This window comes from Pelodiscus sinensis, chromosome 2 (genome assembly GCF_052426305.1).
Source record: "Pelodiscus sinensis isolate ZL-2025 chromosome 2, ASM5242630v1, whole genome shotgun sequence".
Taxonomy (NCBI): Eukaryota; Metazoa; Chordata; order Testudines; family Trionychidae; genus Pelodiscus; species Pelodiscus sinensis.
Window position 1 is genome coordinate 221,360,510 of NC_143053.1, and position 23,270 is coordinate 221,383,779.

General features: G+C 43.1%; 1 protein-coding gene across 5 annotated transcripts in view; it reads right to left on the minus strand.

Moving 5' to 3' along the window:
- Positions 1-7,016: 7,016 nt before the first annotated feature.
- Positions 7,017-23,270, minus strand: part of TRDMT1 (tRNA aspartic acid methyltransferase 1) — a 37,005-nt gene continuing 20,751 nt past the window's right edge. For 3 of the 5 annotated variants that reach the window (XM_075922458.2, XM_075922456.2, XM_089776718.1), the window contains exons 4-10: positions 20,919-20,984; positions 19,523-19,592; positions 18,528-18,611; positions 17,255-17,625; positions 11,540-11,597; positions 10,400-10,529; positions 7,017-8,627 (exon numbers count right to left, since the gene is read on the minus strand). In XM_075922458.2, coding sequence (XP_075778573.2) covers positions 8,527-8,627; positions 10,400-10,529; positions 11,540-11,597; positions 17,255-17,625; positions 18,528-18,611; positions 19,523-19,592; positions 20,919-20,984 — 880 coding nt within the window. In that variant the 3' untranslated portion in view covers positions 7,017-8,526. The remainder of the gene's footprint in view (positions 8,628-10,399; positions 10,530-11,539; positions 11,598-17,254; positions 17,626-18,527; positions 18,612-19,522; positions 19,593-20,918; positions 20,985-23,270) is intronic. The other 2 variants (XM_075922455.2, XM_006119492.5) reach the window with 1 other exon arrangement.

Sequence of the window (23,270 nt, forward strand, 5' to 3'; positions counted from 1 at the left end):
GGGGCTCTCTCGGGAGTCTGTCATGTTGACGCAAGTGCACAGGGTTAACAGGTTAGACGGGAGCACACGCACACAGCCAAAAGTTCATCATCATAGATGGAGTAGAGGACCTGTCAGGAACCCATGGGAACAACCCTGAATCCCGACAGAGAATGAAACCTGACTGGACAACAGTATAAATACCTGAAATACTCAAATATAAATACAACCAGATTTTTGAGATGCTTACGCACTAATCATGTATGTGTATTATTTCCAACCTCCATAGTGTAGCTTAGCTTAAGAATATCTTATATTTGCATCAATTCTATGCATAGACCAAAACATGAAGCCAAGAAAATGTTTTTGCTTTCTTTTGGTGAGCAGGCTCTTATTTAAGAAGTGATTTAAGATGCATTTTTCTGTTTAAAAATGGAGCAGTTCATAACTGTGAGAAAACTCGAGGGATGTGTTTACTATAAGCCATGTGAAACTGATACATTGGTTCAATACTGCTATAATTGCCCTGTTGCACTATGGATATGATAGTATCATGAAAGTCCATGGAAAGAATTCCCTTGTCTTAAATGAAGTTGGACCAGGCCCCTTCTGATCAACTAACCTGCAATTCCACACAAACACATTTCACTCTTCTGCTTCATTATGATTATTATTCTGTAAGAGAATGTCTACTCTGCAAAGTTAATTCGAAATAACAGCCGTTATTTCGAATTAACTTTAATAGCATCTATACATGCAAAGCGCTATTTCGAATTTAATTCAAAATAGCAGAGCCCTTAATTCGAATTTGGTAAACCTTATTCTACCAGGAGTAACGCCAAATTCGAAATAGCTATTTCGAATTAAGTGCTGTGTAGACACTTAATTCGAAATATGGGGCTTCCAGCCCTTCTCAGGGAGCCCTGGTGGCCACTCTGGGCACAACCAGGAAAACTTACTCTCCTCTCCCCCAGCCCCGGAGCCATTAAAGGTGTAGACCCTGGCCAAAGTGCCTGTGCCAGCTCCAAGCCTGCCAACCCAGAGCCAGCCGTGGCCCCAAAACATGAGCCAGCAAGCCATTGGCAGCCAGCCCTCCACCACTCCCCAGAAGCAGTCTGCCAGCTCCTAGGAGCATGCCAGGGGCTGGAGAAGGCGGGCAACTTCCTGGTCCAGGGTGGAGATCATGGACCTTATTCAGGTTTGGGGGGGATGCCCCCAACGTCCATGATCTCTGCACTAGACAGAGGAACGTGGCCATCTATGGCAGGATAGCTGCCAGCCTGGCCACCAAAGGCCACAAGCGAACCCAGGAGCAGGTTAGCAAATCCATCTGGTGGGCATACCACAGGCAGAGGTAGACTATCAAAGAGAAAAGAGTAGGCACTCTCTCAAGTGCTGATGGCTGGCTATCTGAAGTCACTATATTCCCTTTCTGGAGACATGTAAATAAGTCAGTTACACCGTGATATACCTCCCATGACAATCAAATAAACAGGAGTACATATAATATTTATCAAAATAATGTGAGTATTTTAGACTGCTGTAGTTTCACAATTCACTACAGTAAAACTCCATTAGTCCGGCATCCAATGCTCCGGGACTCCTGATGGTCTGGCACCCCCATTTATCAAGTAAACTGACCAGCAGCTGAATCGGGGAAGCCGGGAGCAGAGCAGCTAGGGTGCTGCCGGGTTGGTCTTGCAGCGCTGCCGCTCGGGGCTGTGGGACCAACCGGCAGCACCCCAGCTGCTCTTGGGGACGCCTGGGGCAGAGCAGCTGGAGTGCTGCCAGGTTGGTCCCGCAGCGCCAAAGGACGGCGCTGCGGGACCAACCCGGCAGCACTCCAGCTGCTCTGCCCCAGGCGTCCCAAAGAGCAGCTGGGGTGCTGCCAGGTTGGTCCCGCAGCCCCGAGGGGCAGCGCTACGGGACCAACTGGGCAGTACCCCAGCTGCTCTGTCCCAGGCGTCCCCAAGAGCAGCTAGAGTGCTGCTGGGTTGGTGCCGTAGCGCCGCCCCTCGGTGCTTCGGGACCAACCCGGCAGCACCCCAGCTGCTCTATTGCAGGCATCCCCAATTCAGCTGCTGCTGAAACTGACCAGCAGCTGCTGAATCAGGGATGCCTGGGGCAGAGCCGGACTATCGTAAGGGGGGGCTATGAGGGGTCTGGGGTGGCATCCCCTCCCACCCCACTCCAGACCCCTCATAGCCCCCCCTTCTGATAGTCCGGCATATCTGATAATCCGGCACCCCCTGAGTCCTAAAGGTGCCGGATTATCGGAAGTTTACTGTATTTAGTTATTTCATGTTATCTGAGTATATTGATTACTTAGTCAATCTAGATATTCACCAGGGAAACACTTTGTCCCCCTCCCACCCCCCTTTTTTAAAAATTAAAATGTTAACACTACTAAATCTGTTTTTGCAAGGGGGAAATGATGGCAGAATTTGATGGAGTAACTGCAATTCATTTTAAGCTTTATTCCTACCCATTTGTACTCCACTACTATTTTCCCTAGATTCCTTTCCTGAGTAGTTTTACTTGATAAATGGTTTGTCTGAAACTACCCAGCAGTGCAGGATGCACCTTCCCAAATGCATAAGATAGAATCTTTATTGATTAAAGTCTATTTTTCAAGACAGTGCACAAAACCCACAAAGCACTTAAGTGGTTTCAAGTATCTATGAAACAAGATATATTAGACTTTCAATGGATTTTGACTTTAAACAAATGTATAAAAAAAGGAAGTAACTATTTATAAAGATGGCCAATTTACTCAAATGTTTAATAGTAGTTTGCACCTCTGACAATATTGTGAAATATAGAGAAATCGGACGATGAATAGTTCATCATTGAGATATTGCAACAATTTATGACTTTTGTATTTGTTTTATTCATGTGTTGCTGTCACTGAAATTACAAGAGTTGATATGACCCTGAGACAACCCCACATTCAAGTATTCCAAATGTTGGGAAAATCCAGACCTGGATTCAAGATTCTTTTTAAAGAACACATTGGTTACACTCATTCATGCTTTTAAATATGTGCTTGTAGTGCCTAGAATAGTTTCTTTTTTATCTGCAGTGCTACCTAACTTTCTTTATGATGAGTATAGAGAATTCCTTGACTACCGAAAATTAAATAAAAATGTTCAGATAACTTAGACATTATCTAAGGGAATTGGCAAGTTTTTCTTCAAGTATGGTTATACACTAAAAAGTAAAGATTACACCTCTGTGGATCTGCTCCCTGTGTATATTCAATCAGACCTTCTGACTTAAGTCAAGTAATGTGAACTTGGTTTTACTCATTTATCACTGCAGAGCAAAAATGCTGAGTAAGAACTGGACTTTATCCTTCTTGTGCATCATCCATAAAAGTGGTCTTTCAAGTTCCAGTCACTTACCTTTATACCATCCCTGGGAGCAGGGCCGGATTAAGGCACGGGCTAGCTGGGCAGCTGCCCGGAGCACCAACCTATGGGGGGCACCTGATGGCAGCTGTAAGGGGCGCCCAGTGCCCCTTACAGCTTCCATCAGGTGCAGCACACCCGGCTCCCGGATCACGGGCTGCAGCAGCTCCCAGCTGCCACCCTGCAGCAGCTGCCCGGGGTGGGGGCCGCGTTAACCCCCACAGCGCTGGCCAGCAGCGCCCTTCCCCCCGCGGTTACGGGGCCCTGCATGGCCAGGCTCGGCCCACCCCCCGACTACACACCAGTGGCAGTAGCCGGGCCGGGCATGTGCATCCTGCAGCCACCAGCTCTGTGAACCCTCCCCCATGTGCCAGGCAGGGATGCTTTAGCAGCTTACCTGACGCCATTCCACTTTGTATTATTAAATCATATGGTTTAAAAAATAAATCGTAGATAAATGCTTCTATATTTGTGTGTCCTCATATAGTTCACTTGAAAGAGGAACAAAGATCCCCTTTACTTGGAGCAGTAAAAGCCTATTGCTGATTAACTTTCTCTTCACTGTACAATTACAGAGCAGTTAGTGTTGACAGATACATTTCTAACACATTCTATCACCACATTATCTAGAGCTGATGAAAAAACTATGGTAGAAAACAAATTCTGTTCAAAATAGGACAAACTCCTTGCCCTATAGCACGCAATCCAGGAGAATGTCGGAGGGTCCTCCTGCTTGTACTTTGTTGCAAGAGATGACATAAAACAATGGATCTCAATTTCATCCTCATCTAAGAGGAGAGTTCAGCTGCCCAAAGCATTTCACGAGAGCACCCTGCCCCTGCCTTCAGATGATATATCTACACTGCAACTGAAGCCCGGGATCAGTGAGACTGGAGGTAGCTGACCCATGTTAGAGAACCTGGAGCCTGAGCATCAACCCTGAATTTAATGCTACATTAAGAATTCTTACCCAGGCTCAAACCCGAGGCTCTGACATCCACACCGCAGCATGCAGCACTGAGTCAAACCAAACATATCCCACACACCCCAGCAAGGTCACTGTGGTATCACTGTGGTAGCCCTTTGGCTATAGTGCACTATGAGAACTTTACTAGCCACTCTGCACATTAGAGGACATTTGACCAGCCTGCCTATGCAGCCTGTTGAGCAACAAGGTGAAGGCCCTTTTTCAAGGATTTTGCTTGCTTGTGCTTTCACTCCTGCGTCAAGAAATGGGCAGAGTCTCCACGGGTTGTGGGGGGAGGGGGGGCATTTCAGCAGCACTTTCTGGCCTCACACCTCCCTTCCCCCAAAAGAGGTTACAATGGAGCAAGAGGAGTACCACATTGGCAGACTCATATTGACCAAGTATACTACTTATACAATATAGCTGCTGATGCTCCCTACATATACTGGTGATTCTGTTGCACAAGCACAGAGTGGTGGAATCACATGGCCATGCAGACCTGGGATGACCAACAGTGGGCTCAGAACTTTCCCCATGAAGAAAGCTACATTTCTGGAACTTTATGAGCAGCTTGCTCTGACACCCAGTGTAAAGAAACATCCATGAGGCTAGCCTTTCTGCAATAGCCCCCTGGAAGCTGACTATCCCAGATTGCTACAGGTCAGTTGTCAACCAATTTGCTGTAGGAAAGTCAACTGTGGGTAAAGTGGTTGAAATATGAGGCAGCTGTTACCTAGGGGTGGCAGACATAATATTACTGAATTAACTACTGGCTTTGAGAGAATGGTGTTTCCTAACTATGCCAGGACTATTGATGGGACTTATGTGACCATAGTTTGTCCTCCTCATGGAGTACATAGGTACCTAAACTGCAAAGGATACAGCCCTCCATTGGTATGCAAGTCCTCATAGAACAAAGATCAATTTATGAATGTTAATGTGGGATGCACTGGGAAAGTTCACAATGCTGGGCATTTTCACTGATTAAATCCAACATTAATGGAAAGACCGGGGCTCTATTCCCACCAAATGACAATGTCACAAATGGAATTACTGTCAACAGTTATTCAGGGGACCCTGCATTTCTTTTGCCCTGGCTTATGAAACTATTGCCTGATGTCAAAGGCCCCAGCAAAAGGTTTAATTACACTCTCAGCAAATGCAGAGCTGTTGCTGAATGGCAGATTGAAATTCTTTTAGAGAGCTTTACAGTCCCGTTCAGATGCCAGTGTCATCAATACGGTCTGTATCACTGCAGCTTGCTGTGCCCTTCACAAGCTTCATGAAGCCAGAGGGGAGTCATTTCCCCCTGAATGCACCTATGACAGCAAGGGCAGCAAAAACAGAACCCTCACCCAAAAAGAGCAGCCACCACAGCTGGATGCAGCTGGGCAACAGCTGTCCGGCATGTTGTGTTCTCACACTGTGGACTTGCCTGGCCCAACGGAAGAAGGAGAATAGCATCTCTGTGAATGTGCTGCCAGGAGAGAAAGGGGTAATCCGTTGTGGGAGGCTTCAAATCTTGGGGGAATCAGATGTGGTGGTCGACTCAGCACTTGGATGTCAGCTCCTGGTCATTTGGGGGATTAGTTTAATTGTTGACACCTCTTTCCACAGTTGTACTTCTGTCTGCCTGCAGTCCCTCTCTTGCTTCATGAGTTGCTGTTCCATGTTTGTGACTCAGCCCTCCAGCCAGGTCACTATTTGCATTCTCCCCTTCTTGTGTACTAACTTCTTCCTTTGGCAATCCTGGGCATTTACACCACATTGTGCCACGTCTTCAGGAGCTGAGACCTGCCCTCTCTACATGTTTCCTGAGCTGGAAACTGGAGGTCAGCAGTCAACATGGGTTCCTTCTTGGATCTCACTGCCCTTTCCTTCCCATGTGGCACTTCCCTCCTCTGAGTCTGCCTGCCTCACCACTCCTTCCTCCCAGGCAGCTACTGCAGACTGTCTTCCGGGAGAGTGATTACAGCCTATTTCCCAGCGACCCCCCTCTTCTGCTAGTTTCCCTTTGTAAGACCAGCCCAGCTTGTTGCTCCTTAGCTGGGCTCACTCTCTCCCTCCCTCAAGGGTCTACTTATAGGGTTTCCAACCCTCCCAATTTTGCCAGGAGTCTCCTGGAATCACACCTGCAAACTACCTCAGGCAAACCAGTAGCTTTTGGGCACTAACCATCCTGCATGGCAGAGAAGCAAAAGTAGGCTCCCTTACCTGCTTTCACTCTGCTCCACTCCTGGCAGTGGCCAGCACCGTCTCTGTAGCCTGTGAGGGGGAAAGGGTCTCCACATGCTGTCTCTACCTGGAGCAGTGACTCCACAGCTCCCATTGGCCGGGGACTGTGGCCAATGGGAGCTGCAGGAGCAGTACCTGTGGCAGAAGCAAGCAGAGAAACCTTGGACCTCTGCCTAGAAGAAGATGCTGCCAGAGGGATATACATAGCTCCAGGAGCTGCATTGCCTGGGGTAAGTGCTAACCTCCTGTCCCCTGCTGCACCTCAATCACCTGCCCCAGCCTAGATCCCACACCCCACAGCCAAACTGCCCCCCCCGAGTCTGTACCTTGCACACAAACTCCCTCCCAGAACCCACACCCCCTCTTGCACCCCAACTCCCTGCCCCTCCCTGCACTGTGAAATAGAACATTGGAGAGAAGCAGGGTATGGAGTGAGCAGATGGCAGAGCCTGGGTTTGTACAATTGGACAGTTGGCAACCTTAGTTACTTAGCCACCTGATTCCCCTCAGCTGTGACCTGTGGGGTTAATTAGCCTCCTTTTGAGCCCCTATGAATCCTTTCAGGGCAACTGGGATATGAACACCCCATCAACAAGGGGGCTTGATTGTGTTGACATTTACCAAGCACAATGCCCGGTAGCTTATGAAATAGGGAAGTGGGGGATGTTTAACAGTATGGATTCAGATAAGGAAGTGATGAAGTGAGCAATTTCTGTACCTGATTGTAAGGTGAGCTGCAATGATAGCAATCAACTATCTTGATAACATAAACACCTTTATTTATAACTTGTATTAAAATGATACAACATTCACCCACTACCAGGCAAACCGGTCTGCTGCCATTACTACACCAAAGCACCCATCACAACGGAATCTTTCCAGAACATAAAGTGCATGAACAAGTGCAAACAGTAAAATCAAACACACAGTGGAAACTCCATGTCTTCTGCCCCTATTCCATTTCCTTCCTTTCCCTATTTTCCATGAAGATGGCATCGGTGTTGGATACATCCACAGGAGAAGGGGGGCTAAACTGCCTGCCCAGCTGCTCGTGTGGCCCAATTGTATGGGCCACAGAGCCATAGAGTTTTCCAAGCTTTTTCTGGGCTGAGGATGTTCCAGAAGACTCAGGCCATGTTGTGGAAGAGGCAGCAGTGAGAAAATGCAGTACATGATCAGCAAGAACTGTGTCAGGGTTATAATAACCTCAAAGTGTTTACTGGTACCCTAAGAAAAATAAATCACACCAGGCTCAACCATGATTATGAGCTGGTGTCACAAGTACCTAGAAAGATTAGATGGATTTGGCATCGTGTGTGTGTGTGTGTATATATATATATATATATATATATATATATGTAAAACTTATCAACTTTTAAAAAGTGACATCTGTAGTAAAAACGTATCAATCACAATAAATTGTCAGAACATGTTTACAATAGCCTTTGCCTTTAAGAATAGAAGAGCTAATATTCACAGCTGAAAATATCTTACACATAGAACACATTATCTGAACTTTATTAAAATAACTGTCACATGTACATTTGTTCTGAACAACAGCTTCTAGACAGATTTGTTTTTAAGATGAAGTGACAGTTTTACTTGTTTTTACTAGCAAGTGCTGCAGTTTATCTTTTAGAAACTAAACATAAATTTTAAGAAGGATAAATACATTATTGGCAAATCCAATTTTAACAATGTAATTGTTCACTCCAACAGTTCAAATCCCCCATAAACAAGGCACTCAAGATATTCCGGTTGTTCAGCAAAATAAATCTATTCCAGATAGATAACTTTGCATGGACATTTAAATGTTAGCAATCATTTCTGTAAAGCTGCTACCACTTTTACTAAGTTATTCAAAGAAGGAAAATAAGTACATTCTGAGTTAGCAGGACCAATATCAGACAGTACCCATCAATTGCAAGTTCAAAATCATCCAGTCAGAAGTGATATCAGTTTAGCCACTACATGCACATTGAGACTGTTTCCTAAGAGACGGTAGCGTTGCTTCATTGTTATCTTGTCAGGGAAGCCTAAAACAAAAACAATGTATAGTACAAAGACAAAATTAGTCTGGGTCTATTCCTGCTCTTCTGATCTATTGGAATTTGCAAATCATTTCCTGGTGCAATTGCCAAGAGCTGCAATACACATAACAAGTGCCTCCCACATTGTGTCTGAGCCACGCCCCAATGGAATAACTCCCACTGAGTTTCACTGGCATAGCCATGGGTGGGTGGGAGGCAGCCAGGGTCCCTGTTGGGGGACAGCATTTGAGCTCCCAAAGATGTCAGTTCTGGCTGGAAGGAGATATGGTCATTGCTGCCATAAGGTGCTGTACCAGCAAGTTTCCAATTTTCCTAGCTGGAGAGAGGCTGATCCTAGGGAGAGATGCCCAGGAGGAGGTGGCTTGCAGGAGCTGTTTCAGCTTTCTCTGCCAGTTATTAAGGCTCTGAATGCACACTATTGTAGTAAAAAGCATTCTCCTGCCAGCTCCAGCCATTCTGCCCAGTTCCCTGGCAGCTACCCTTGGGCAGCCACTAACCTCAAAATTCTCATTCACTTGTGCTTGAATTCCTCCTCTGGGAATCCCAGTCACATTCCCCCAAACAATCTACTGTGTTTGGCTTGGGATTTACACAGGTTTAAGAAATAGCTATATGCCTATAAGCCAGCTAAAAGCAATGGCTCTTGAGCTTCTTTTATCTTGCATGGGGCAGACCACACTGGACACATTTTCCCAGACCCTGCTCTCTCACCCGCCTGAATAAATTATCTCCAACTTTGTACTTCTTCAGCCTAAATCTAGCCATCATCACCAAGGAATCAATGCCTAATACAGGTTGGTGGGTTTTGCTGCACAATATTGGGTCTCATTTCACAATTTAGGTGACATTTGCTTTTTAAGGATGTTGCCCCCTGGTGATACATACTGCCAGAGATTGCAGACTCTACTTGCCTTCTGTTTTTCCACAAAAGACTAAAAGACTGATTCTCATTACCCCATGGTCCCTTTACACTGCACTGGCAAAGCTGTAACATGATCAATGAGAATTTGGCCCCAAGTGTTGGCTTGTTTTGAGTCATTCTCCTACCTCGATCCCTATCATTCTGTATCAACCACAGGAGGGAACAGGGAAGAGAAAAGCATTACGGCCTAAGCTGATGTCATCCTCCTGAAAGTAAGTCACAGGTGCCAGAACAAAAGCAGCAGTTTTGATAATGTTGCCGGGTTAACCTTATGGGACCTATAATATTGACTGCAATAAAATAATTAGTCTTTTATGTTCTACATTGTAATTATCTTTTCTAACAGCTGAACGCGAAGTCTGCCAATAAATCTGTTTTTTAAAGTCAAAAGGTAACATGACTTATGATGATGAACAGCTTTCTGCATCTGATGAGTTGGAAAGAAAAGAATCAAAACATAATCCTAAATAAGAAGAAACAAAAACTTTAAATCATATGAGCACCTCCCTTTACTGCCTTTTTAATAATACCACAACTTTTCATTTTGAAACTCATTGTAAGAACAAACCTATGTGTTGTTTAGCCAAATAGACTTATTTATGTAAACAGAGAAAAACAAACTAGGGAAAACTGATGAAAGTTTAGAAAAATTGCCATCAAATAATAACCCATCATTAAAATCAAGTAATAGAATAGTAATCCACGGTTAAAAGAAAGTAAAAATGTAGTCACTAACACACAAAAAGAGAACATTCATCTTCAAAATGTCAACTTGGCAATTATGGTTGTAATCTGAAGATTAGACAAGAGATGGGGGAAGTTCAGAGGCACGTACCAAATTCTGGAGGAAATCCATGGAGATTTGCTATTTCTCTAGGAGTAAAATATCGCAGTTTTAGTGTTGACAATTTCAGAAGCTTCTCTTCTTCTGATAGCATCTCAATGGATTTAAACACAGACTCTAGCTGTGGGAAAAGTACAAAACAACAGGCACGAATGATGAACTAGGACTACATAAAATTACAGCATAACATATCTTCACAACATTGAAGGTGATTGCATTGTTGAAGTCAAGATGACTGTGTATTCGGTTTAAAAGGACAGTTTATATACTATATTTTTGTAACCAATATCTCAACAACTATAGTTTACAAGAACGAGTACTCATTTTTTCATCAAGTCAGAACCCTACAAATATTGAAATATACCATCACAGGGCAATACACTGTTGTCAAATCCTGGAGAAGAGCGATTTCTCAATAAACAGAACTTAACAGCCTGTACTAAAATTATGCTATGTATAATTTGTTTAACATAACAGCTTTGATATTCCGCTATGTTCTGACCCTGTATTCCTTCACCCAAAACACTATTTAAATCCTGGCCTAGGATTAAAAAAATATAGTTTCCATGTAGTTACGACAGGTTCTGTGAAAACTGTTTATCTTTTTCCATTATTTCATCAAAAAAGCCTACCCTGTCATTTTTTATTTTTTCTGTTCTAAAATATCACTATTTGAGGCATTAAACATGTTTTGACAACACATTTGACATTTTTTTTTAAATTGAGATTTCATTGTTTGAATTGTTTTGCTGGAGAATAGCATCATCTGTGTGCAAAAACTGGCCCACAAATGGCTACAGAGGCAAAAATTGTTGTACTGTGACTTGTCCACAGATCTATCTCCCATAACAAGGTTTTCACATTTCATTGTGAATATTCTGCATAACTATAGGAATAAAAAAATTGAAGCATGCCCACATTTGACATGACTCTAATATACTCCATCTAGGTACTCATAGTAAATAAATTAGAAATTCTTGCAGATCTCGAGGCTCACAGGTCTATACTATAAGATTTAGTCCTGAAGATATTTTCACTTGCAATAAATCCAGAATAGTTATGCCAAGTAAGACAAAAAACTAACACTAATCCATTTCCATTGTACATATTGATTTACATTGCATCCTGTACCTGCACTTCCTCTGCTGTCTGCAACACAGAGCCTGTACCTTCCACATAGTGTCCATACCTTAGAAACAACAACAAAAAAAATCATTCATGAAAAGTTCTATTAGGTTTTACAATATTAATGAGTGGAAAAAAGCATGGAGGTTAATTTGCTGGCACTAACAGTCTTCTGGAAAGGCTACACAAAGGCTTTCTTAGTAACAAAACTAACCCTGGCCTGCAATACCAGCCTTTGAAAATAATCTTTGAAGATTATTCTCCCATCAGTGCTCAGGAGACATATCCATGGTAACAATCTATAGTGCAGCCAGTCAAGGATTTCAGGCATAATGTCTTCAGAAATGACCACCTAAGTTGCATACACAAATTATACAACTGTAAGTGCAAATGGGCTTATGGATATACAACTTGGGCATTTGTCCAATTTAGCATATATTTGCATACAAAATAAAGATGGCCACTTTTGAAAATTTGGCTCTTTCTACTCAAAAGGAGGACAAACCATTAGCAAGAGCCTAAAATTTTTATTTTCACACGTGTAGAGGAGAAATTCAGTCAGTTTTTGTCATTATTTGAATATATTTTACTTGCTTTTTTGTTTACAGATGCCAATAAATATCTAGCACATAATAGTAAGAGTTGATATTATCTCTCTATATATTTTACAGTGTATCTGCCTGTCTAAGAGTCCATCCCTCTGTTTGTCTGAAAGTCTTTGTTCGTTCAAGAACTCCTCTTAAATGGTAAGAGCTAGCACCAACAAATTTGGTATGCAACTTCCTCTTATCCCACCTTAAAGTAAGGTGAGGATTTAGTTGTGTCAAGAAAACAGAAAATGCCTGAATGGGATTGTATTCCAAAATACGAAATGGGAGGAGGCTGATCAGAGAGCTATACTGCAAGAGTCACCACTGGAGGCAGCGAGCACAGGGGGAAGATATACTGCAGTGACCACTGGCAGCAGCCGCACCAGGAAGAAGTGGCCAGTCACCAGACCGGATAAGTGGTCCCCTCACCCCACACTGTGCTGTTCCACCAGCCCACCCCCTCCCATCAGCCCAGCTGTCATGGTTCCCAGAACCACCTCCAGAGACAGACAGTGCAGCTCAGACCCCAGCCCGGAGATGCCCCCCCCCCAAGAGAGGTGGGGGCTGGGAACCGTGGCTGCCCCAAAACCACCACAAGGAGAAGCCTCTACCCTAAGGAGATGCCAGGGCTGGGAACTGTGGCCTAACTCCAGTTGTAGGCTAGCGGTGCGGGGGGCCAAAGCTGGAGGCCAGGACCGGCCTTTGGAGGTCCACCCATCCTCGGACCACCTGCAGGGCAGTGGAGGGCCACTGCAGGCAGGGGGGCATCAGTCCCCAGAGCTGCTGTGGTGGAGGTAGCTAGAGCCACTGCAGTGACCAGGGAACAGCTGGAGCCCTAACACCCTCAGATAGACTGGAGGGGCAGCTGGAGACTGGGGCTGGCCTGTGGAGCCTCTCCCCGATAAACTGGAGGCCAGGGCTAGTCCCCCAAGTGGAGCCGCTGAATGGGGCATCACCACCCTCAGCAAGCTTCCCCCTGCCTCCCAACCCCTGCGCCAGAGCCCCGCCACATCTTCCTTCTCCTGCCCTAAATCCCCACACCCATGAAACCATGTGCCTTGAGATCCCACTTCCTCCTGTCACTCTCACACTCTCCACTTCTTGTCCTGAGTGCCCCCCAACTCTCCCAGCTCTCTGCCTTCAACTCCTTCACTTTCATCCCCTGCCCTCAGTCACACCATTTAAATAAAGCATGTACATTTTCCTTTTAATTTCCAACCCGCCCATCCCCCCCTCCATTACTACAGTTAATGTACCCAATGCTGGGTACATCTGCTAGTCAGCTATATTTTGGCTACTTTGGAGCCTTGTGGTTTACACTGTAAATACATGTTTACAGTCTCTTAAAGACTCTTAAAGACTCTCATTTAAATATAATTATAGGGTTGTCAGACTGTCGCAGACATACACTGTTGCATGTTAGCTATTGAGCAAAAAGTCCTGAACAGACCGGGATTTAGAAAAAGAAATAAATGGGCTTTTGCACAGTGAACTTCTAAGAAACAGCCAGCTACCCATTTACTTTATCCTTCTGGATGCATTTATTCCACACAACCACTAGCTATGCCCTCCCCTTATGCTACTCCTCACCATTGTATAGGCCGCAGTTGTGGAATCCTTTGCAGAGCTTCCTTGATGCTTAACTCAATCCATCCAGATGCACTGAGAAACTGTGGTAGCTGTCTTTTGTTTTAGGCTTTACATATCCCACAAAGGGAAAAAGCAGTGGGGGGCGAGAGAGAGTGAGGGAAGGACTTTTCCCAGATGAGCAATAGTCTTGTGAGGGCTCAATCCTGCATGAAGCTGAGCACTCTTGTACTGATCCAGCAAAGTACATCAGCATTCAAGTAAGCCCTACTGATGTCAATAGAACCGCTTATGTGATTAAAGTTAAGCTTCTATGTAAATACTGTGCTGAGTCAGGGCCCTAACAACACTTATGGATTATGATGTAATTAAACTAAATACATGGTTTTAAATTGATTTTTTTAAAATAAATTAACAACAAATATTTGTTTTCACAAGGAAACCCATGTAACAAAGAGGAATTCTAATGTACTGTATGTACAAAGTACCTCCATTTCTAAATAAAAACTATCAAAAAACTTCTGAGGCAAAACAACTGAAATAGTTGCAAGTATTTCCTAAATGATACTTCACATCTTTGTTTTGGGAGGTGATCTTTGGCATACATCCTTAATATTATAAAAAGGCACTAGTTTAAAAAGGCAATTCCCCATGCTGAGGGAATTGTGGATGATATGGTAGTATGATACATATCATCTTGTATGGTGGAACTGCCCAAAAGCTATAAGATTTGGTTTCTCTACATAAGTCAATATAATGTAATTTTAAGTAAATACTCTGAAAGAGTATTGGTTTCTTATTAGCACACCTGTCGACAAGGGAGGGGGGGAGAAGGCAGATGGGGCAGTTGCCCCGACAATCTCTGCCACTGTTACTGCGGCAACAGCTAGAGTCCCAGGCCCTTTAGAATTGCTGTGTGCTCTGGCCAGCTCTGAGGGAGGGGTGTGCACCAGGCTGCCTGGGCAACACAGGCTGACCAAGCCGTGCCCCTTCTGCCTGAGGCCCCGCCCCTTCCAGAAGCGCAGAGACGGAGCCCCTCCCCCATGCGCGCGTACGTACACACACACACACACACACACACACACACACACACACACCTCTACCTCAGTTTCTTCTTACTGTTCATCTTACTAGAGATGAATCAATAACCCTAACTTAGGCTGAGTACTTAATGACATTTGGGAAGTTTTGGTAAACAAAACAAAACATATTAGAACTTGGGCAGTTGATTACTTTTCAGTTCTTATATGGAAAGCAGCTACTGGGCTAGAAAATCATGTTCTAACTTTTTACTTTACTGAAATTTTATTGTTTTGTTCTTCTCTTAATGTATGTAAGCTTCTTGAAATGTCTTAGTTTGATCTAGACAACCTATTCTTTGTCTAGAAATAAAGTATTCCTTTGTGACCTTAAAGGCAGCTTCCTCTACACTAACTCCCTTCAGAACCTCCCTCTCACTGTCTGTACAACAGCCTATGCTGCTTGTGAAATTCTGTACACTTGCACACTCAGTCAACAAGCCCAATCCACAATCCGACTCAACATCAAGGAGGGCTAGAGTACTCTGGGTTATTCCCAAACCTAGCTGTTCCAGAACTAAATTAAAGGACTTCAACAGGCTGGCCACTATTCCTATTTTTGAGCCTTCCTATAATGTAAAACCAATGCATGATGAGCCAAATTTATCTTTGTTGCTATTGCAATGGTATGTCTAGAATAACACCAGGAAGAAGTTTGTCCCAGGGTGTTTAACCAAGTGTGCTAGTTACAGGCCCAGTCTGGTGAGATACAGAGTGCATCCAGTATTTCCCTCAACTTTTATTGGTGCTCATGTCAATTAGAGCTGGAAGAATATGATCTTCCTGTCCCATAACAATTTAAGACGTCAAAAAAAATGTCCTGCTCTGAATAGAAAAAAGTCAATCTTAAAAAATGCTCCCAAACGGAAAATCTGAAAAAAGAAGTTTAGGTGAACTAACAGATTTTATTTTGATAATTTTAAAACATTTTGATTGACCATAATTTATTTAAAATATTTTTGCCCTATTAGCTTAGAACATAAGAATGGCCATACTTAGGGTTGCCAGATGGTTTCAACAAAAATACCGGACACACTTGACATTACACCACAATCTACATTACATCTTATTTAGAAAATACTGGACATTTATATTTTCTCAATTTGTTTCTCAAACAGAAAGCTCAAATACTGGACTGTCCAGTTCAAAACTGGACAGCTGTTAACCCTGGCCATACCGGGTCTGACCAAAGGTCCATCTAGCCCAGTATCCGGTCTTCTGACATTGGCCATTGCCAGGTGGCCCAGAGGGAGTGAATAGAACAGGCAATCATCAAGTGATCCATTCTCTGTCACCCATTCCCAGCTTTGGACAAGCAAAGGCTGGCAACACTACACCTGTACATCCTGGCTAATAGCCAATGATGGGCCTGTCCTCCATGAATTTATCTAACTCTTTTTTCACCCTGTTATAGTCTTGGCCTTTACAACATCCTCTGGCAAGGAGTTCCACAGGTTGAGTATGTATTGTGTAAAGAAGTACTTCCTTTGTTTGTTTTAAACCTGCTACTTATTAATTTCATCTGGTGGCCCCTAGTTCTTGTGTTATGAGAACAAGTAAATAACTCTTCTTTATTCACTTTTTCCATATTCAGCTTATAAAACCTTCTGTTAAACTACAGAACCAGATGCGTTTACTTGAGAAAAGTCAAGCTATTTGATAATTTCAAAACTTTAAAAAAATATTTGAGTCAATACATTTCTTAAAATTGACCCTTTCCGGTGTAAAGTTTTAATTTCAATGAATTAAAACCCCAACTCTTAAATAAAACATTCCTAACTAGCTTTAATGTCACTGGGAATTAAAAAACAAACAACAACAAAAAAAGACAGCATTTTACAAGATCCTGCCTTAGAAATGCAGAGTACAAATTAGGAAGCTACTATACAAGCAAACAGATAAGCTGTCATTTGTGCATCTCTACATTAAAAACATAATTAATTGTTGTAAATAAGGAATATATGACCAGATCCTTACATGGTGTGAATGTACATAGTGCTACTGACTTCAGCCACTTGCATTAACTGAAGATTTAGCTCCACGTTTACAACATCAATTAAATGTACATTAGTGACAGTTTTAAGGAGGAAAGGAGCAGTTATATAATCTTTATAACTTCAGTAAGTAATATAAATAAATTAATTAGCGCATTAGTTTTCCCAGCAGTCTACTGAAACAATATTTCTGCCAGGGGTAATTAAGCTTCTCTGAAGGTCACCATACAAATGTTATTGTCTTTGTGAATGCTTTTTTTGGGCTGGGCACATGATGTTCTGCCAGAGTGATTCTCATGCTCATATTCTGTAGAATCAGTAAGCATAGCATGCAATAAAAAGAAATTTGTTACAGTAGTGTCTTGCTTTCTGACAGAATGCAGCTTTCAGCTTTTAAGGCAACTATACAAAAAATGTTTGCGTTTAACAGGTCTGGATAAAGTCCCTCAATGGGTGCTCCTGGAGACTCACCCTTTTGTGAAGCACGTGGACCTCCTGCACGTGGGTGTCACAATGTCTAACAGGAAAGCATAACGTAATAAGGCCTTTGGTGACAAGAAGTACCGACTTATTTCTTCTCTGTCCGCTTCAAGGAACTCTTTTAGCATTTGAAGAGAGAGGTCATGGTCCTGGCTCTGCTTTCGTTCCATTTCTTTTGCTGTTTCAAGTTTAAAAATGACTGCTTCTTTCTGCGAATACTGTCCGTCGCCACCATCAGAACAAGAGTTTGGTCCAATGTTCTTCTCTTTGGGCAGCTCAAAGCAGCTCTCTTTTCCCAAGCCTGAAGTGATTCTGTGATTCTCTGAAGCTTTTGGCTCCTGATCTGGGAAATTTTCCAATATCTAGCACAGAATGAAATATACAAATGATTAAAACACTATACTAGTACTGTACCAGTCAACTGCCAAAAGAAGTCCATGTAGCAATGTTTGGGAAGTCATACAGAGCTGTCCAGTATAAAATAAGACTTGATTCTCCCTCTTCAGCAATCAAGAATTTGAAAGTATGAAGCGCTAACTTTTATATGCTTTGTATATGTACACAGCCAGTTTAAGGAATTTGGATCTTGCCATAAACAAGGGAAGGAACAGTTGTGTTAAATCATCATAAAGAAAGCTAGGACCAGGAAAAAGTTGCTTGGTTAGAGGCTTGGCTAGTAACTAGAGACTCACCAGATTTGCTAAAATGTTTGTGAACCTCTGATGAGTTTCCTGCCTCTTTTAACACATGCCTATGTCCCCCTCCAGATGCTTGTAATTTGCCATTATCTTTCAGTCTTCTGGGACTGGGAAGCAGTTCATCTCCACTCTTCACCAAAAATTCTGGGGCTTTGTTGGCCACTCTCTCCCCTATGGAGATCTCCAAAGGTTATGGGTGGTTACCCATTTTCTATCTTTAAGGGACCTAGTGGGCATGGCTGCACCCTTTATTCTTCCAAGAAAAGATGCCTGAGGAGAGGAGCAGAGAGGCTAGTGCCCAATATGTTAGTCTCTTCTGAGTCAGCAAAACTGTTTTTCAGTCTCCTCCAAGTCAGCAAAATTGTTCCTAAGAACTACAAGCTATCTAAGCCAGAAGGAGTCATTTCATTCCTTAATGAGACCAGAATCAGGAAAAAAGGAATGGTAGCTTACAGCCATTTTATTTGCGCACACAATGTAGCTGAGCATAAGCTATGCACATATGAAGATTTAGCCATCAGTCTCCTCGAAACAAAGAGGAGCCAAGGAATAGCAATGAAACTCACCTGACCAGGAGCTTGAAAGGGAAACTGCTCTGACTGAAACTTTGCAATAAGAAAATATCGCAGCCTGGAATTGGGAATGCCAAGCTGTAAACAAAACCCCATAAAACAATCAGTCCACCAGATACACAGAATCAAAGCAGTCTGCATTGTCACAAAAATATTGTATTAATACAATATTTAGCACTTTAAATGTTTACCACTTCAAAGTGGTTAACATTAAGCAACATTACCCTACACTAACGCTATTTTAAACTGGAATTAAATAATATTTTCAAATGTGCCTATGAAGAAATCTCTACATCAGTCTGTAGTAAAGAGTTTGCAGTACAGGTAATTTTCATGTATTGTACAATCCAAATTTTTGCATGTTTGTAGTATGCAGAGATGCGGTATGTGGTGCACACACTTCCCAGTGACTTACTGTACCTCTGATCAACTTTTCCTACCTATTTTTTTTTCAAGCAAGAGAAATACTTGATTTTTCTCAGGTTTATTCTGACTGTTGTCTGAAAATCAATAGACAAGTTTAACATTTTTTTATGTAAGGTGGGACGTGAGAGAGAAACTGAAATGTCTTTAACAATATTTATGACAATCATAGTGCTTGTTATCTGTCACAATGAAGAAGCAAAGGGACATGTTCAATCACATGAACAAGGAAATTAGATAAGATATGTCACAATGAAGGATGTCCCTGTATCTCAAAGATAGAGATTCACATGCTACACAGTACTGGCCTGATCCAGTACATCTTGGACAAGCAAAACATATTGATTTAAGAAGTATCCATTAGCATTTCAAGCAATGATAAGCAGGATAAATATATGAATATCATGAGCTAATCCAAAGCAAAGTCAGATGGCACCACCAAGACCAGATGAATGTCCAAAGAACTGACATCACCCTATCTTCCAGTATGTGAAATTCTTTCCAAATACTGTACCTCATTTACTTTTAAGTACAGTTTGATGAATTCTAAGATTCTTAATACTCACGCATGTTGGAGACAAGAGGAATTCTTGATATTTAAATCCACACTTCTCTAGTGTTTCCACAAGTATGACTCTGATAGTGAAAAAATAAAGCTAATTACTGTCCATATGTGATTAGATATAGTGGGCAATATACTCTAGTTCCTAAGTAAAGATCCATTAAATGCAATACTATAGTTACTAGAACAGTCAGCAGACACACTAGAATACTCAAACACAGGTTTGCATATTTGCATACATCCAACTACAGTCATGCATTTAAGTTTTAGGAAAGGATGCAAAGAATAGAGTCGCTCTAGCTGAGCAAGGAAAAAAAAAAAAAAAAATCACAAAAAAGACTTTCATGGAATGACCACAACTAATCTGGCACAAACATTCTTCAGAAAAAGTATCCTGTCTTTCAAAAGCACTTTACAACATGCTGTCCAATCCGTAGAAAACACATTCTCATTAGATGTGGATTGCAAAATTGATTACAAGCGCTGGATTAGAAGTAGGATATTAAAACTCCTATAATTTAGTTGATTCATGAGCGGATACTTCTGTATCAGCCTATGCTAACTGCCGAGCTTGTCTATTTAATTACTTCTCAAGTACAATAAAGGAAAGACAATTTGACGTGATCAAGTATGGGATTCACAAAAATTGGTGTCTTAACATGGGGGACTTATAAAAGTCTACTCTGTATATTTTAAGGAGACTATTAAAATGGAAGGTTGCTTACTGAGAATAGCGTATAACATATGGAGAGATAGCTCTCCCATCAGCTTAATTACTCCAACCTCCAAAAGTGGAGGTGGATATGGCAGCAGATGCAGCTCTCCTGCCAACATAATACCATCTGCACCAGTGCTTAAGTTGACATAAGTTAATATCAGGGGAGTGTAATTCACACCCTTAAGTGAGATGTTAATTTAAGCTGTCGTGTACCTATAGCCTACCTTTCAAAATGAAAAGTAAACATGATTTCCAACTAATTGCCAACTAATTGCCTGATGAGGTCACACCAAGTGCCAGCAGTCAAGCCAGGTATGAATACAAGGCTTTCAGCTTGCTCTTACTCCTCTACTGGAACCCCAGTAAAAGCTCTAAGAGCTGCACCCAACTCCCTATGTTGTAGGATAATATTGTTATTTGAAAATTATTATAGATCTTGCCTGAATGAAACAAGATGACAAAAGAAGTGATGAAAATGCAATAATGATGCACGTCAACTTGTACTGTCTAGCAACTATATTATATTAGTGTATCTATTTGAAGAAATCAATAACTTTTCATTAAAGTCCCCCGAGCACAAAAAATTGATTGTAAAACTAAAATAGTATTTTAACCTGAAACTAGTGCACCCTTTTAACTTAACTTCCAATGCTGTTGCTAGTTAAAAATGATCAGACCATACCTGGCAGAAGATGTTTCAAATCCCTTAACATTTTCTAGAAGTATATATTTTGGTAATCTCTGGAGCCTACAAGAAAAGTCAACATAATTTAGTAAGAGGTAAATCATTACATGAAGAACATAGACTTGTTTAGCAATCAGAAGACTAACTGTATTCAGTTAACGATGGTCTGATTTTTGGAGGTGCTGAGCACATGTAATTCTCAAGAATTGCAGAGCTTCTGTAACATCAGGCCACAGTCACTTAGGTGCCAGGTATAGATTTAGGTGCCTAACATTGATAACACTGATCTTTATTCAGTCAGCGAACCACCATTTTCATTCAAAAGTTATAATTTATTAATCTGTATGGCACATAATGAAAAAACTCCACCACTTATCCACTGTGTGGAAAACTTGAAACAGAACAAGCCTGATCTTGCCTGAGGTTGCCAGGCATCCGGCTTTCTACCGGACAGTCTGGTATTTGTGCTCTCTGCCTGGTAGAAAAATTCAGAAAATACCGGACATATATAATGTCCAGTATTTTCTGAATTTCCAGCTGGGAAGTCTGGCAGGGGCAGGGGAGCGACTAGGAGGCGGGGCCGCAATTGGCACTGGGAGTCCTGTGGTCACGTGCAAAAGCTGGGCAGAGCGGGGCAGGGCGGGGCCAGCAGCTGGGACTCCTATCCACCCCCCCGCCCGGCTTCTGCACACAACCAGAGGCTCTCAGTGCTAATTGTGGCCCCGCCTCCCAGCTGGGAGCCTCTGGTTAAGTGCAGAAACCGGGTGGAAGGAGTAGCTCCCAGCCACTCCCCCCGTCCCCACCCCCACCCGGGTTCTACTAGCAACTAGAGGGAGTGCCTGCCAGGGGCACGGCCTGTTGGACTACTGCTGTGGCTAGTGGCTGCACGCCCCCCCCCCCGCCAGCTCTGCTTCCTGCCCCCCTTCCTCCGGACCCCCTCCTCCCATCCAGCCTCCCCGGCCCCCAATCCCCCCCGGCTCTGCTTCCCGCCCCCCCTCCTCCCAGCCAGCCCCACAGCCCCTGAATCTCCCCTGTCCCCGAATCCCTCCTGCCAGCCCCGCCTCCCGCCCCCCTTCCTCCTGGCCAGCCCCGCCCCCTCCTGGACGGTCCCTCTCCCCCCGCCCAAGATCAAGCATGTCTGGGGTTTTTTTTTCGGGGGGGGGGGGGGGGAGGATCTACCTGGTAACCCTATTTGCTGCCATGCAAGTGAGCATCAAAACTCTCATTAACTTTACTGAAAGCAGGATTAGACCTGTTTTTTTACTTTAGTAGAAACTAGGTTTCCAGATAGTTTTGCTTTTAGACATTTTCAGTTGTACATAAATTAGCCTCTGTGGAAATTTTACTTCAAATATGGTTTCAGTGAGGCTAGTCATACATTCAGTGGCATCAATGCCATGCAGGAGCTCAGAGTCTAAAACCACATTCACTGTCTAGGCAGCATGCTTAGTCTCTGGAAAAGGGAGCTCTTCATGTTGTTCTGGAGCATTCTTCCTTGGCTGATTCATGGGTCACAAATATGAGCTCCAACGAGCTTCAGCCAGTGAAATGGAGGGATGTAACCAGTTCATTGATTAAGTGGGCTTCGACTGGCCATGGGGCTGCCTGCCTCCTGGTCCTATGGAGCTTTCTGGCCCCGCAGAGCTGTCCCCTGCCAGCTCCACAGGACTGCCACCTGCTGGCTCCTGACCCCGACCTGTAGCGTAGGACTGCTCCTGGGTGCTGGTTAATTAGTCCCCCATACACATCCCTATCCCAAACATGCTCAGAAAGGTAAAAAAAGAGAGCCCCAACATAAAGGAATTGCATCATGACATACTCCTAAACTCTAAAAGCAAATACAATAATGATGATAAAGGAGGTGCAACACCTTCTTCAGGTGACCAAGACTTAAGTCTACCTGTTCCTACCACCAACCACCCCCATTCCCTGCCTCAAGAGAGCAACTGGCTAGTGTGTAGCTTGGTATCAGCTTCCTGACACCAACAATCTGGTAGTTTATCATTCAAAATAAGGATTTAAGAGATACAGAGTATGGATAATGGAAACACAAATGGTCCCATATAAAGTGAAAGCATAACCCCTTTCTTAGAATCTCAACGTTAACCGACTAAGCCCCCTTGTTTAAAGTTGTCTCCCAGCATCTCCAGCCAACATGACTGGGATCCACCCTTCATGAATGCAAAAGAGCCAGAACATCTAATGCTGCAGTTTTATAGTCCCATCACTTGAGCCAGCTACTCAAGGCCAGCTGGCTCTGGATCTTTATTGCAGTGTAGATGTGCCCTCTCTGGCCAGACACATCTCCTAGTAGAAGACTCCAAGGCCTCTTAAGATTCAGAATATCTC